Source organism: Taudactylus pleione, unplaced genomic scaffold, assembly GCF_031769625.1.
Source record: "Taudactylus pleione unplaced genomic scaffold, aTauple2 ptg000095l, whole genome shotgun sequence".
Taxonomy (NCBI): domain Eukaryota; kingdom Metazoa; phylum Chordata; class Amphibia; order Anura; family Myobatrachidae; genus Taudactylus; species Taudactylus pleione.
Window position 1 is genome coordinate 26,281,785 of NW_028284497.1, and position 17,847 is coordinate 26,299,631.

Here is a 17,847-nt window from a genome sequence, read left to right on the forward strand (position 1 = left end):
TGAACCACTGCATGTAGTTAATTGCTTTTGGCAACTTGCGGGGAAATTTAAACATTCTTTTCCAAAATGTATTAAATTCAGACAGTGCTACCCAACAGTGTGGATTACTGTGATTGCCTAAATGGTAAATTCTCTATAGGCCATTTCAGGAATGCATCCCACAACATTTGTGCTCTTTCATCTGCTAAGCTATTGCCATAACAAGCACGGGTCCTGTATCCCACAGCCTATTGAAAAGTGGGATGAGTGCATTACAAACATTTACTGGAATCTGTGCGTGGCTGAAAAGAGCATGGCTGCATTCTGAGGCAGTACATCGCTGATATATTTAGAAGTCTGCAAAAAATGTGTTTTGTTTGGCTGATATACATATGGTTCTACTAATGGGCACTTTTGTTTGTTTATAAAATCCCAGTCATGGACAACTATGGCCATACACGCTACAATTATCGGGGAAATCCGCCTGATATCGGCGGATCGCCCCGATAATTGTAGCATGTGTGCGGGCAACCGAGGGTTAAATATTGCACGGTCGGGCATGCAGGATTGTCCAGCATGCCCGTCCGATGCGATATTTACCCGGTAACTGTCGTCCGCATCGGGCAGTGTATGCCCAACGCAACCGACAGACAGACATTTCCTGTGTTACGGATGGAACAGGGAAATGTCTCCTCCCCCGGGGGCGGAGCGCGGATGTCGGGCTATACACTGTGAGATTTCTCTCACAGTGTATGCCGGCGACATCTGCGGCTGGCAGCCGGCCAGATAAAATGTCTGTCGGTCTGACAGACATTTTATCTGGCTGTGTATGCCCATTATTTTCCTGAATTCCTGGTTTTCGTTGCTTGGGGCGACGAGTTGTAATTTGCTACCAGAGAATTTTACCTTTTTCTGTAGTTAGGAGGGTACGTTCAGATGAGTATTTAGTGACCATGGTCTCAGTTTGCTCTTGTGGTTTCCAAATGGAGGAAGACATGACAAAGTGCTTGTACAAACTTGGGGATCATTGGTCACCGTGCGCACCTTGCTACTGTGCAGAGGAGTGATAGTAGAGACCAGTAATTAATAAAACTTGTCTCCCCTGAAACACATTTTTTGTAGCTTAGTTAGATCAGTTAGTGAGTGTGACATGATTTGTACATCCTGCGCTGCTTCTGGAATTTGGGAGTGTGTGTATAGGTGTGTCTTTTTCTTACTATCTTTAACTTGTTTGTATGTAACTCATTGTTCATTTTTGTTCTTTGTTATGCAATAGTTGAAGTTAATATTAAACTTGTACACTCACATTTTTATAATGAGTGGAACATTTATAACAGATCACAAAGTCATGCAAAAATCTACATATTTTATTTCCTTTGGCAGGTGAATACTTAGTATAAATGTGTATTTTGGAAGTAGCCTATAAAACTCTGCTGTCACCTAGAGGTTTTGCCATCCATCCTGCCCTTTCCTTGCCCAGTAGAATGAATGTTGTGATATCTGCAGGTCCACAATAGGGAATAGTATCTTTATCTAACAATGTAATGTACTTTCTTTTTTGTGTTCTCGGTTTCAGGTAGTCTTTACTTTGCCATCCTCTGCTGCAAACCAAAGTCGACTGCAAGCACGTATTATTTCTCCATCGATGATGAGCTTGTATATGAAAAGTAAGTGTGTGGGTGGAATACAGGCAGTGGACAAAAAAATAATGTAAACACCTGGATAAAAGAGACTAATCATATTGGAAACATGGGCATCCACACAGCTTTAGCTTTTGAGTTAATTAAGCAAATAATATCACGTCAGGTCCTGGTTGCCCATTATTAAGTTTAGTATGGCTGCAAGTGGGTACCACAGTGACTTTGGCAGAGGCCTGACTACTGAAGAACTTTGGCAGTAGCCTCCATTACCAAAAGCGCCCAACTTGCTGTTGTTTCATAAGTAGTAGTCTCTAAAGTGATGTCTCCTCATAATTCTTGCAAAGGTATTATTAGAAAAGGGTAGTATTGGGCGCAAGCTCTTACTCAAGGTGGGTCTACTGCAATCTGAGGCACACAAGCAACTGTAGGTCAGATAGCTGTAACTCATCCAGTGGTGTGACCAGCTAGATTTAACCAACATTGCACAACAGAGCAAGATGCAGTAACACTTGGCAATGTATGATAGCTCGTTCAGTGTATGAAGATGATTTATCTGCAAAAAGACAAACGTTTTAAGCCAACCGTGTGTCCTCAAACCTTAATCACGGACACACCATACGCACAGATATTATACTCTTGCTAAAGGCCCCCATACATCTGCAATGGAGTTGCCCCAATCCCCAAACACCGTGGTCCGGTCATCTGTGAAATCCAATATAAAGCATTTCACTGATTCCCTGATGGATCGCTGTTCATCAATGGCCACCGATCGATGTTTCCGATCACATCAGGGAACCGGAGCCCTTTAACTGCAATTCATTAATGGTCACACCCAACTTTAATTGGTAGGAGAATGAAATTTAAACTATTTATGATCATTATTTGTTTAATGTTATGCCACATTTCATGATTACTGTAGGATATGGTTACTTTGGGGTGAATTCAACCGTTTTTTCGTGCCCGACCTCCCCTCTAAAGTGCCGTGAGATAGGAGGGGGGTGGTCGATTTTCAATTGTCTTGGACGCCCATGACTTTTAGCGCATGTCGCGCCCAAATACTGTGTTTAGCTGCATAATGCGGCTAAACCAGTCTAAAGTCCTGGGTAGCGTGCCCAAAACCAGGAGTTTTTACCGAGTTCTTTTCGCCACCTCAGGAGGATGCGAGCATAAATCATGATATTGCCCGTCAACAGGAACAATTGAATAGCTGCAGTTGGGCACGCAATACTGCTGCGAATGTTGAAAAACAATTTAATTCCCTCCATAGTGTGTTTATTTTCAGTTTTTGTTACTTTGAAGGCAAAGCTTTTATATTTATTCTCCTAACTTTATGGATCCCATTGATGCATTATGAGTCAGTTTTGGCTATAAAATGTCTGTTTCACTCTACAAAAATGTTAGTAGAGTGTAACTTTTAATTAAGGAGTTTGTGTCAAGCAGTGAAAAGCGTGGAGAAATTGCCCATAGCAACCAATCAGCTTTGAAGTAGCATTTATCAAGTACAGTCAATAAAATAATAGGTAGAAGCTGATTGGTTGCTATGGACAACTTTTTCACTGGTCCACTTCTCCATGCTTTTCACATCTTGATACATAAACCCCTAAATGATTTTGTCTACTTGGAGAGTGATCTTTTTACAAATTTCTACATCATATTGTGTCTTGTGGAGTGGTGAGCAACAACTTGTGCATGCGTATAAAGCAGTTAGTGGCGACTTTCTGTGTAGTGACCCTTTCCTTTGTGTGATGACGCTCCTTGGTACCACCATAATAATTACTCAATGTTTTAACAAAAATGTAGATGCATTTTATTCGTGAAGAGAAGATTACATAGATGGTACAGACATCTGGAACCTCCATCTATTTGTGAAAATGTGTGTAATATATATATATATATGTGTGTGTGTGTGTGTGTGTGTATATGTATGTAATCACCTTTCATATGACCTGATTGTGTTCATACAGAGACGCAGTACAGATTCGGGCGTACCTATGAAGAACTATATAGGCAGTGTATGTGGCATTAATAGGCGGTGACTGGGGAGGTAATGTGGGTAGCTAAATAGACACATGCAGAGCTAGTGGGAGTGTTGCTGGTAGTGGTTATGTACAGAGCATTTCAACCCGCCATGTATGAGCTCAACGTCAGAGAGAAACGGCACCTACCAAATTGCTGGTGCAAATTTCGATGCTGTGTCTCAAGACACGCCAAGTAGTATTTCAGCTTCTATGGACGCTGACAGTCGCGGTCTCAGTTCTTGCACATCCGGACGCAGGGAAGAGTTTTGTAACAGCATTAATATTAAGGCAAAAGACGCAAGAACAGCTGTGTCTGACTCCCAATCAGCCCCCTGTGTGTCAATCTCATTTAAAAAAGCCTCATTGGAACTAAAGCTATAATTCGAAGTGGGGTATCTGCTACTCAAGGTCTGCATCACAATACTGCTATGTGTCTCTGAGGCAGTGATTCCCAACCTCGGTCCTCAAGGCACACTAACAGTCCAGGTTTTAGTGATATCCATGCTTGAGCACAGATGTTTAAATCAAAATAACTGAGATACTAAGTAAGTCACCTGTGTTGAAGTATGGTTATCCTAAATACCTGGACTGTTAGTGTGCCTTGATGACCATGGTTGGGAACCCCTGCTCTGAGGCATCAATGTAAAGCTGTTGTAGATGCAGAACCAAATAGCTCTGTGTTAAAATGAGCATTCTGTCCTTTGTACAATCTTCTGAGATAGCATAATGAGAACCTTATCTTCTTGCCTTATTTCCTGTACTATGATGCTGGATAAGTAGCCATTCAATGACTAGAACATGTATATCAACACAACGGATTGCTTACGGGATGCCGGCGGTCTGGATCCCGGCGCCCAGAATACTGACGCCGGCACCCCGACAGGCTTAGAATACAGACACCTGTCTGTAAGTATCCTAACTCTACCCCCCCCTTGTGCCTAACTCTATACCCTAACCGCACTACTTACCATCGGGATGCCGTCGCTGGCATTCTGACTGGTGTTGGGATTCCGGCGCTGGCATCTCGATAGCCAGGATAACTACATCCCCTACACAACATGTAATTGACAACCAGTGAGTTTTCCACTGTATGGATGCCACTTATTAACAATGTGGTGTATCCGTCTATTAGCAATTGACAGGTAGGCATTAAATTAAGTTTATTCGTCAATAAACAAGATATTTGATCATATAATAAGTAATGATTTAATATAAACCATTGTGAATTGGTGATATGTATAACGGAGCCATGTAAACTTCACTTGAGACGCTAACAGCATGCGGTGCCAACAGTGTGGTGTAATTAGCTTGGTCTCATTAATGGACTTTTCTACCTTTAGTCCAGTTTGTTTGAGTGACCTCTTTTCCCATTTTACAACTCTGTAGTAACTGTAAATCTGACATTTTAAAATGTTGATTAAATTGTACTCGTATAGGGCTTACTGATACTGTTGTAACACAATATGCAGCGTTTTACATGCTAAATATTTTCTAGTATGTGAGGTATGATCATGTGTACTTTGCAGTTCTGTAGCTTATTATAAATTGATAGTGGGCACGATAGAACATTCAATGTTAAAGCACTCTTTGGGGCCCAGGTCACTAAAGGGCAAATAGGTGGGTCCCCAGTAGTTGACCCACCAAATTGCCCTTTAGTGACCTGGGCCTAATGCCCAGGTCACTCACACCTATTTGGGGGGCAGATACCTTTACTGCACTGCATAGGGGGTCTGAGAGGCATATTTAAGGGGACTATCAGTGGGGGCACTGCCTAAGGGGACTATCAGTGGGGGCACTGCCTAAGGGGACTATCAGTGGGGGCACTGCCTAAGGGGACTATCAGTGGGGGCACTGCCTAAGGGGACTATCAGTGGGGGCACTGCCTAAGGGGACTATCAGTGGGGGCACTGCCTAGGGGGACTATCAGTGGGGGCACTGCCTAGGGGGACTATCAGTGGGGGCACTGCCTAGGGGGACTATCAGTGGGGGCACTGCCTAGGGGGACTATCAGTGGGGGCACTGCCTAGGGGGACTATCAGTGGGGGCACTGCCTAGGGGGACTATCAGTGGGGGCACTGCCTAGGGGGACTATCAGTGGGGGCACTGCCTAGGGGGACTATCAGTGGGGGCACTGCCTAGGGGGACTATCAGTGGGGGCACTGCCTAGGGGGACTATCAGTGGGGGCACTGCCTAGGGGGACTATCAGTGGGGGCACTGCCTAGGGGGACTATCAGTGGGGGCACTAATGTGCGGCATCCTTTGTAAGGGGTATTACTGCATGGCATAATGTGTAAAGGCTGGGCATTTATCCTTTGATAAATATGCTTATTAACTAAAGCGTTATTCATAGGCTTACCATACTATCGCTTTAAAACGGGGCACATGAATTAATTACAAAGGTTCTGTGACTGGCTGACTTCATGCCTGGATTTCACCTGGTTTAATGAGCCATAGCACCTGTGCAATCCATGAGTGTCCCAGTTTAAAGGGATGATATAGTAAACCTACTTAATCACTATGGGTTTTGTGAACAGACAAGTCATATTACCTGAAAGATCATGGAGGCATTAAAACATGCATTTAAGGGGCTTGTGGGGATATCTGATGCTGTTGGGGGTATCAGATGGGCATTTTAGGGATATGGGGAGGTCTGAGAGGCATATGGGGAGCTCTAAAGCATAAATTATGATGGGACGCAGAAATGGTCAGGTAGGACCCCATTTTTTTAAAGTGGTGGGTCCCTGGGACCCACAAATTTTGTCACTCACCGCATCACTGAGTATCATGTTCTGTGTACCCTTTACTGTATGTACGGCGCTGCGAACCACTTGTGGAGCCCTATAAATAAAATGTAATAATAAAATGTTTAAAGTTGTTACGCCAATACTATTAAAATGCTTTATATTGCATTATTAGCATATCAGCATGTAGTGTTCGACCTAAGTGTTCCTGTTGTCATTGTCAACATTATGATTGTCGTAATGGTGACTACATCCATTCTTTTCGGTAGTAATTTTGTATCATTTGAGGAAAGGGTCCCTTTTTTTTTATTTATTTTTTTTATTCTGTTTAATTAGGCCAGTGATGGGCATCTATTAGTTATAGGCATGCCTGTTATCCGTTCAACAACATATGAGTAAACAAGTGTGGATCATTACTAGACATAAGGTCATTACTCATTACTCTTTTGATCCAAATGCATTGCACCGAGAAACAATGTCACTGGCTATCTGCCATCTGAATAATCAGTCCTGGGCAATTTTATTTTACTTGTGTGCTAAAATCTGGCAGATATTTGGTTCTGTTGATCCTAGTGTATGAGGCTGCTATATTACTATTTGTATATTGCAGAGAAAATGTCATTTTACCCCAGTACACTTCTATGAGTATAATGAAGACATTTGCTTTGTGTCTTTTTCAATTTATAAATGTACATCTTATCCCCATTTTATAATGAATTGTAACTCTGGTCATTTTATCTTCTAGCTTCTATGCAGACTTCGGACCTCTTAATCTAGGCATGCTCTACAAATACTGCTTTAACCTAAACGGAAAACTGAAGGTGAGTTATGCTGGGTTGGACGCAGTGGTACAACCTGTTCTCAGTGTTTTTGTAAGGAATGGGGCGTGGTTATTTCTGTGCATGTTAGCAGACTCTTTGTGAGGCTCTCTTGTACTGTAATATGAAAACCAACCCTACAGGTTATGGGAATCTCTCCCTGTGGGCTGCTTACAGTATATTTAATATCTGGTTACTGTTAAATGTAGCAATCTGCCAGTCTGTTTAAAGTTTGGACAACTAGTGAACCACTTCTCCCACTACAGAATCTCCACTTCTTAATAATGTTTGCTATTAATTTTAATGAGTAGGTTATCACTGTGCTGAATGCAGATTCTGAGCTAGCCAACATCTAACAACTGTCTGGCTGGTTTTTGGTTTGCTAGGCGACATGGAGACCTGCTCTGCATTTTACTTATCTAGCTCCAATTTATATTCCTAGCACAATCCAGTAAGATGGGAGATATCATGTAGTACATTGTTTAACATGCTGCCAGCATAGCTTGTTTTCCTAAATGTTAGCGATTTTTTTTTTTTTGTCCGTAAACAAGTTATTTTTACTCGGGGGACTTGATAACATTATTTTGTTTTTTTAGTCCTTATGTTCAGCGAAGAAGAAAATTGTTCATTACACCAGCAGTGACCCGAAAAAACAAGCCAATGCTGCCTTTTTAATAGGATGTTATGCTGTAAGTACAGAACTAACTTTACACTTGTCTAGCTCTTGCTATATACCCAGCAAATCTTTGTCTGAGCAGATTCTACCTGCTTCATACAGAACTTTTGTAGAATATATATGTATTACACTGAAGTGACAAAAATCATGGGATAGTAGTATGTAAAGGTAATGAAAGGTGACGTCCCCCGTACTGTGATGTCTTGTAAATGCCGAGACCTGCATCAGTTGTAATCTGACATCTCGTGAGTCAGTTTGAAGACCGGCTAGGTTGCTTATGGCAAGGAGACATGAATTATAGGAGTTCGAGCGGGGCATGATAATGGGTGCATGATGGATGGAACAGTCCATCTCCGAAGTTTTGCGTACATACAACATTCCTCGGTCTACAGTGTCACGTGTACTGGGAATACCTCATGGAAGGCATTACCACCCACCATGGAAAGCACGGTGGTCAACCACGGGTGCTTATTGATCGTGACCACTGGTGTATGGATAGAATTATCCATGCTAACAGACAGGCAACACTGGCTCAAATCACATCCACATTCAATGCAAGAAGTACCAGACGCATATACAGCGTTCTTTAGCTTACATGGGATATGGTAGCAGAAGACCCACCTGAGTGCCCCTGTTAACACTACAACAGCGGACACAGTGCCTCACCTGGGCTTGTGACGTCGTTAATTGAACCCTGGCGGACTGGCAACTTGTGGTGTGGTCCGTTGAGCCACTGTTGTTGTTTTGGGCTGAGGGCAGGGTTCGGGTGTGGCACAGACTCCATGAGGCCATGAACCCCAGTTGTCAACAAGGCACCGTGCAGGCTGGTGGTGGTTCCATAATGGTGTGAGGTGTGTTCGCTAGTCCACCTGAACATGTAATTGACCGATAACCCCTACATTGCATTGCTAGATGATAATTTGGAGCCCATGATGTACCCACACAACAATGGAATATTTCAGCAGGATATTGCACCATGTCATTGATCCCAAGTTGCCCAGAATTGGTTTGAAGAGCATCCCGACGAATGGTGTGGCCACCATGTTCGCCCAACATGAACCCATTCGAGCATTTATGGGATGTGATGGACAGGTCCATTGCATCCATGATTCTGCACTTACAAATATCAGGGAGCTGTGCGAAGCTCTCCAGAGGTCTTCCGTCCACTCGTGGATTCAATGCCACGTCTAGTTGCTGCACTTCGCCAGGCTAGAGGGGGTCCTACACGATACTAGTTATCTATCCCATGACTTTTGGCACTTCAGTGTAGAATGTATTAGCAGAAGCTCCTATAAAGTGCCTTTTAACGTAATGTTAGGGTAGTAATAAAAAAAACTTGAAGCCTATTGGAAACACTTTTTACAGGCCACTTTGCCAAGTTGTTTTGTTTGTGTAATACCAGCTAACCTCTCCTTTTGTGGATTCTGTTTGTCTAAAGCTTTCCCTATTTTTTTTTTCCCATAAACCATAATGATTTCTAATGAGATTTGATACCTTGCATAATTTATGCCCCTTTCCTGCACAAACCTCTGAACTGACATAAGTTATTGAACATGATTTGCACTGTTAACACCATACTTTGGTATCCAGAATATTCCAGGTCTTCACACCTTCGTACTAGTCCCGCGTTTTGCCCTTTTGAAGTCAGATCATAACATTGATAATTGCAATGTCATCTTCCAACCTCTGATGAACAAATTGAGTTCCTTGATTGTAACCCAGGTTTCTCCCCCTTTCATACCACAATGAACCCAGGTCACAGCCAGGAAAAGCCCAGATCCTAAACAAGGGCAGTGACACAGGTAATACTAACCTGGTTTGACCCCCTTCACACCAACACACAACCCAGGGTTTTCCCAGGTTATTCCTTTGGTGAGAAAGAGGCATTGCCTAGCTTGCGTATAAACTATTTGGTATAAACAGGCTTTGTGTCAATGGAATAAGTAAAAGTGATCCATTCAGGGGTGCTTAGTGAGTAACTAAACATATCCCCTAAATAAACTTTCCCATATTGGAAGACGACACTGGAGAAGAAAAGGATGAATCTTCACAGGGGGATGGGTACTTGTATCCTGGGTGGTATCTCGGGCAGATTCAGGGAGTGCTTCAGTGGTGTAAGAAAATATCAACAGTATTAGTAAAGAATAAAGCAACATAGAAAACTATTCAGAATTTTTTTTAAAGTAATTTAAAGGCATGAATTTAATCAGTTTAATGGGTATTTTAAATGTGTACACACCCTAGGGTGGTAGTATTAATTAACACAATATAGGAGCTATTTGCTAAATATTACACACAAGTCCATGGGAAAAGAATGTAAATGAAGAAAAGGTTAAGAGATCTTGCCCTAAAACAAGAGGGCACATCACTTGCTGCATCAAATCCTCCATCCCCCTTCCCATGATTTGCAATATTCGTGTCTTCTGTCTATTCAAACCTGGAATAGTTTAAGTTGTACTCTCAAATCTACAGAGTTCACATACTTAAACTGAGCACAGAAACTAAATCCTGTATCCATGTTGTTATGTTACATCCTGTACTCCCTTGCATCTTTCCGACCACTTTCCAAACAAAGACCCCCATTAGTGGCTAGGCCTGGAACTCAAGGGGCCCCCCTTGTATTCACACATTCTGCATATTCCCCAAATCTCCACACTTGGGTTGCAGGCCTATCCATTAACATAGGCTTTTGTTAAAACCAATACATGTAAATGCAAGTTGTTTAATATAAAATAGTGGCTCAGGTATATACTTTTGAGAGCACTGTTTTCTGCTAAAGGCTGCAAATTCATTATGATGGGATTACTCTTTCATTGATATTCTAATAAACTACATAAACTTTGTCAATGTTGTAAGCAGCTATTTTCTAAAGATAATCTGTATTTTAGGTATGTCAGTCTTTCAAAGAAAAACTCATTTATGTTCACCATAGTTTTAGAAAAGGGTAAAGATTTTATGTGGATACAATGTTTCACAGTCTCAGATGTACTGTTATTGAGTCCAATTATTATACAGACGTCATGTATCAAACCTTCTAATGAGAAAAGCTGAGAATTTGTCCATAGCAACCAATCGGCTTCTAGCTATTCTTTCTCTTTTTTTTTTTTTTTTTTTCTCAACTGTACAAGCAAGTCTTTTTAAAATGTTTTTATCAATTTATTTTATAGATACTGTATTTAAAGAAGCTCCCTGAAGAAATGTACCTAACTTTACAAATGGAAAATGTGACCTACCTTCCATTTAGGTAATGTGTTCTTTTCTTACTTTTTTATAATCCCCCTTTAGCATTGTGGTCATGGCTGTTTGTTAGAGCACCTAGTTGGTTGCCTGAAACTTGTTTGTTGGTATTTGTCTAAAATATCCTAGGAAAAAGGTTATATTACGTGGCTGTAAATGTTTGTAAGGAAATGTGTAACATGTCTCACTTAAGCTAAGCACACATTGTTGTTTTTGAAATCCTTTTTGCATGAAAAACCCTCATAAACAGCTTTTATGACACATTTGGATGTAATTGTTGATGTTCATTACACTTGCAGTGAAATGGACAAAAAGGAGTTCAAAATGGCACTCCACAAGGTCATCGCACAAATATGTAGCCTTAAGACTATGCAACTATTTTGCATTTACATCAGAAAATCAGTGCATGAAAATAAAAGTATTACGTATATCTGTGTTTTCAGATACTAACTTGCACTGTCTGTTTGCATCTTTTTTAGTGCCTGTCGTGCATTAGCCAAACGCATAGCCAAAATAACTGCTTTCTACTGGGTATTTGGTTGGTGACTGTGTAGTGCATTCCAAAATTTTTATTGAAATATACTACATACACACTCTGTAATTAAGTGTATAGACATACACATGACTGCATTTATATTGATGCAATATTCTACTCTATAGTGCTGATAACCCCTGAACCTATTTTGGCACTTTTTGGGCTGGTCTCATTCCAATATCAACATCCATATTTACACCACACTTTCAAGACATTGAATTTTCTGAAAATGGCATTTAGTTTATTTCTCCTCATACGGCAAACTCAATCCATGCAAAAAAAAACAGGTGTTTTTATGTTTTCCCTAACAATCACCAAGAAATACTTCTGTGATTCTAGGTTCAGCAGTAATCCACTTTTCCAAAACCGAAAAAAAGTTGGATTTATAATAATACCATGGTAGCCCAAACAAGCATTTCCATCTCTAGATTTCCTAAGACTATCTGTAGCGTAGGGTGTTATTGTCTAGTGATCATCAGACAATAACTGATAAAGGGTTAACATTGCCTGAAAAGGGGAACCCCTCTTTCATACAAATGTATCCCTTAATGTGTAAGTGCTAGGATGGTTGACATTGTGCCCTCCCCCATATCCCGGCAGTGTAAAGTGATATTGTATGTCACTCACCAGGGTACACTCCTCTTTCAAATAAGAGTGTCGCTGTGGAAATAATTTGCCATACCTGGATTTCATGATGAGTTTTGCAGTGCAGGGGTGTTCTCAGGTGATCACATATGATTGGCAAAGAATGACTATGTTCCTCATACACCTTTTTGATTTATTGGGGCAATTTCCCAGTCCCCAGACTCCAGTGTCAGGGCGTCTGTGAAATCCAAAATGTTGGATTTGCCGATCTCTACCAGATTATGTTCGGGATCAGCAAATCGGGGATTCCCAGACGTATCGAGGATGATCGATGTCTGCTGATCCGCATTTCTGTCGAGCGGATCGTCTGTTCCCGTCCACTCTGGAAATTGGAGAAACAGCCAGCAGATGTATGGGGCCCTAACTTCTCAAGGGTCAAATCATTTAAAATAGGGGACTCCTTTCTGTCAAACAAAGATATCCATGAAGCACTGTGTGACAGAATCTGGAGATAGAGCACTTTAAATTATCTCTCCTATAGTTCAGAGCTTGTGAAAAAATATGATGTTGTGTTTTTTTGCCAGGAAAGTAAGTACAGGGTTTGATGATGCAATCAAGCCCTGCCCCTTCTTGTATCAAGATGACAGTAACTATACGGTGGACTTTTAGGTATATTTGTAGAATAGAATTCCTACAGTTCTTAAAATGAATCCCACTTGCCCTTACCAGCAAAGGGGTTAATTGTGTAATCGTTGTATAGTTTCTTCCTTGCTACGCTGAAATAGAATTTTGTGGAGTGCAAATTTTGTAGGTAAGCCGTAGACCATTAAAAAAATCATTAAATGACTGATTTCTTTGTGTTCCAGGGACGCCTCATTTGGTACCTGTACATTTCATTTAACGCTTCTTGAATGTTTCTATGCTGTCCAGAAGGTGAGGTATCCAAGAAATCACTTGTCTTGTGATGGTAAAGCTAAGAAGAGGGGAATTTGCCAAATCTGTAGATTTCATAGACTATTGTTAATGGGCTATAAGGCATGTTTAGGAAATTCTTAATGTTTGAGTGTAAAACACATTCAGGTTATTATTCTCTATCGGTTTTATTGATTATAAAAGGCTGAAGTTTTTCAGGTACTTAAGTACTCCATAACATAAATTAGGACTAATGAGCACTATGAAACTGATACTGTATAACCTATAGATGTGTCCTCCCACATCTAGCCTTTATACGCCCCACAGCGCGACTTGCCTGGAGTTAGTGAGCTGCCAAGTCCTGTGCTACTCTGCTAGCGCTAAGCATCTTTTTTTTTTTCTTTTAATGTAAATGCGTCTGATGCAATGCGGCTAGGACGCACCAGCAGACTGATATGTGACACTTGTATATCTGTGTGCACCTGAGTCTGTATATGAAGCACAACAGAACTTGAAATTAAAAAAGCTGCAGCCTCTACATTGTAGCACTTTTCAATACAGATTCAGGTACTCATTCGCACACACATATAAAACTGTTGCATATTAAATTAACCAGCACATTCTGCTGGTGCGTCCTTTTTTTCAGGTGGGTTCAAACTAAGAGATCCTATATGGGTGGATTCCCAGAAATGATACTTGAACAAATTCAGTACATATGGCAATCACATGATCAAATCCAGGAGCCCTTCTCTCGGCATCTAGAGACTGGATAATACTCAAACGTCCTAGCTGTGTTCAATATAATTACCAACTGACATTATGAACATAAATTAATCTGTTGATTGACTAGCTAGCTAGTTGGCATTCTAAAGCATATTGACCTATATTGGACTTTGTCACACTCTGTGTATGATGCAAAACCGACTGAGAGCACTGAACAGCAAAATGGCTTAAAAACTCAATTTTGGTCACTCCTGATACAGTCCTAATTGCATTACATTGTTACTTAAGGCCGGTACACACTAGACTGTCTAGTGTGTACCGACCTAGTCAGCTTCTGGATCTGGCGGGGTGCTAGCATCGGCAACTGCCGATGCTGGGAGTGACAGTGGGAGCCATGCTGCATTTGGCAGCATGGCCCCCGCTGACAATGCTTGGGAGTGTGGATAGTCAACGACATTGCAGGTACACACTACTAGATGATGTGCCCGACATGTTACTCTGGTCTGCTGGATCGGACGACATATCATCTAGTGTGTACCCGGCATAACAAGCATTTTTAGGGAAAAAAAGATGCCCAACGATAGCAGAGTTTCACAGGACCTGGTGCTCAGAGATGGGCTTTTTAGCGCGACTGCGGCAAGGATATATAAGGGGCCTATACATCAAAGTATTTGGCCAATTCGCCCTTCTCCCGATTAAGGGTCGGTTCATCGTCAAAATCAAACATGTTGGACAATCTTGATTCTCCAAATCCAGCCCAAAAATTATTGCAATCAGCAAGTTTGGGATTTTAATATGCTGGGTTTTACAGATCCCCCAAGAAATAGCTGATCGGTGGATCAGCTTTGGGAAATTAAGGAATTGGCCCGCAGATGTATGGTCCGTATACGTATAAACATTATAACAATGCTCAGGCCTCTTATTAAGTAATCTCATTTCTTTTTGGTGCAAATTTTGTTTTTACAAAATATTTCCTGTGGAATCTTAAGTGACTATAACATCAATTATATATTATTACATATCTATTTTAGAAAATTATGCAAACCATTAATAATTTTATAGTGTTTTTATGGACTTAAAACTGAGCGCTTTAAAGGCTAGGAGGTTTTCTTACGGAGATTCAAGTTCTAAAACACAGCGCTTCCAATCGCGTTTATGCCTGAAATTGAAAAGGGCAATTATTTTACTAGCCATGTTTAGCTAGTAAAATGATTGCCCTTTTATATTTTGGGCATAAACCTGATCAGACGTGCCTGGTGTTCGCTTACTAAATTTAGTCCACCTCAGGGTTTATTTGCAATGGGGTGTGTGTGTATGTGTATATATATGTGTGTGTGTGTGTGTATGTATGTATATATATATATATATATATGTGTATATATATATATATATAAAAAAATATATATATAATTATATATATATTGTGTGTGTGTTACTCAAGTGTCACATTCACAGACATCACAATGAACAATAGTACAAATGCATTGATCACAGTAGTTGTATAATAGTGCAAATGGTGTATCTTATCCGAACAGCAAAGAGAAGAACCAATAAGTTCTATTTACATATGGAATAATTGCCATACATAAGAAAATTAGAATAGTACAACAAATCATTGTAAGGACATAGAAGTATAAATAAACTAGATGGCTCGCCATTCGCCCGCCCGCCAGCTCCCACTCCACCGAATGTACGTATAAAAAACTATTGAAAGGAAAAATCAATGTTGCAATCTTATCGGAGGGTCATTAGCTGCAAGTTGTAACAGATACCAGGATGAGTTCTGTAGACTATTATGGATTTGGGAACGCATAGAGGTAGAAAGTGTGTCTATATAACTTTCCCACATAAGGAAGAATTTCTCAGTTTTAAGGTCTTTATCTAAAATGATATTATTATTTTTATGTATTTCTTCATTCAAATATAATCCACATCTATAAAAACTTCATGTATCTCAAATAATATTGTACTTGAAATATAAACAAATAATTGTCAGATTATATTACATTCATAGAATTCCACAGTTCGATAAATTGCATCCATATATGTGTAGTGTCCTACTAAAGGATATTAGGCTCTACTGTCATCTAACAAAGAAGCGTGATCCAAAACTTAAAAGTGCAGAGGTGATTTGAAGCCATCAGTAAAGAGAGAGAACCTTGTGGGAGTACAGACCATATGTATCCCCCTCTTTTGTGGCTGTCCTCATTTTATAACAATGGATTTGAGTTTTCATATAACTTTTCCTCTATTGCGGAGTCTCTGATGTTTTCAGTTGTTCCTCCTCACAGATGAGATTATGGAACATCTGTAAAGGTGCCCACAGACATATCGGTCTTCACGCGATCAGCCGATTGTGTACGATTTCCCTTGAAACTCTCCCCGGCAGCTCTACACACGATCTCCACACGATTTGGTGTCCAATCTTCATACGATCTCTCCTGCATCCAGACTTTTTACAGTGCACCGTGTCCTAGATTGTCAGATCTGCCCTACTGCACGGCAGATCTGACGATTCGATGTGCGACCAGCAGGGAAACACATCGCATCGTGAGTGGGAACTCACGATTTACTCAGGACTTGCCCATATTTTGTATGTGGTATAAGAAATGCAGCACAACATAATAAATTAGTGTCCTTTTATTGACCGTGCTGCCTTTTAAATTCTCCATTAGTTTACTACATTGTGCTACCTAGGTGATACAGTATAGTACTTCAGTGTTTATGTGGCTGCATTTGGTAAATCTGTCATGTTTCCATGGTAACACGAGTTTTGTGACAACTTGAGTCTGTTTAACTATAAAGTAGCTGGCTTATATACTTCAAAGATTTTGGCCCCTATTTAACAACGAAGCATAACCCCTTTAGTGCTCGCTAAAGAGGTTATACCAGGTTTCTGGATTTAACAAACAGCGGTAATCTAAGATTATATGCCTTTGTGGTTAAATGGGGGCCTTTGTCTTTGGATCATAATTAATGTATATCCACATCTGATTTTAATTTATTTTTTATTTTGTAGCATAAGGTTTTGATGGAAGATTTTTATTTTTGGGTTAAAGTCACAAACCTGCCTTTTTATGTGGGTATATTCGGGCTGCCCATTGGTGACTTGCATTAAAATCTGATTTAGTTGTGCGTTCTCCACAGCCTTAACAAATACTTTATGGTCTAAACGCATTGGTAGCTTAACTGATTGCGAACAGATTTTCAGCAGGACACAGCAGCAGTTAACCACTTGCCTGGCATGGTCGTATCAGATACGACCATACCAGACTGGACTTTCCTTGACATGGTCGTATCTTATACGACCAGTCAGGAAAGCTCTGTGGGCGGCTGCTGGAAAATAAGTTTCTAGCAGCCGCCAATCACAGAGGGACCTCCTGGTCCCTCTGCACACCGTGGGCCGGCCGATCACTTCTAGCAGTGATCGGACAGCCCAGCGCCGGCACACCCACCTCCGACAGCAGCCCGGCGGCTGCTGACAGGGCAGAGAAGGCATCGCTGATAGCCCTGTCCTTCTCTCCCTCTCTCTCTCCGGAGGACAGCCGCTGACAGGGCAGAGAAGGCAGCGCTGATAGCGCTGTCCTTCTCTCCCTACTCCGGCAGTTAGCAGCAGCGGCTGCTGACAGGGAATAGAAGGCAGCGCTGATAGCGCTGTCCTTCTCTCCCTCCTCCGGAGCCAGCAGCAGCCCGGCGGCTGATGGCAGAGCAGCTGCTGGGCAGAGAAGGACAGCGCTATCAGCGCTGTCCTTCTCTCTCTCTCTCCACCCCCGTAACAGCAGCCAGGCGTCTGCAAACTAGGCAGAGCAGCCGCCGGGCAAAGAGAAGGTAGCGGCTGACCTTTTCTCTGCCCCCTCCCTGTCCCAACGCCCTGTTAGCGGCTCCCCAGCGGCTGCAAACAGTAGAGGGAGCAGCCGCTGGCCAAAGAGCCAACCCCTCCTCTCCCCCCCATTTTTGCAAGCCCCACCCCATGTATAAACAG

The 17,847-nt window shown here is 41.4% G+C and overlaps 1 protein-coding gene across 5 annotated transcripts in view; it reads left to right on the top strand.

Moving 5' to 3' along the window:
* The window catches only part of CDC14B (cell division cycle 14B), a 108,155-nt gene that overhangs the window by 46,375 nt on the left and 43,933 nt on the right, over positions 1-17,847 (top strand). For all 5 annotated transcript variants that reach the window (XR_015878227.1, XM_088470070.1, XM_088470072.1 and 2 more), the window contains exons 2-6: positions 1,556-1,646; positions 7,125-7,200; positions 7,794-7,886; positions 11,041-11,117; positions 13,097-13,163. Coding sequence is in view for 4 of the 5 variants with exons in the window: in XM_088470070.1 (XP_088326196.1) it covers positions 1,556-1,646; positions 7,125-7,200; positions 7,794-7,886; positions 11,041-11,117; positions 13,097-13,163 (404 nt within the window). In the remaining variant the exon portion in view is untranslated. The remainder of the gene's footprint in view (positions 1-1,555; positions 1,647-7,124; positions 7,201-7,793; positions 7,887-11,040; positions 11,118-13,096; positions 13,164-17,847) is intronic.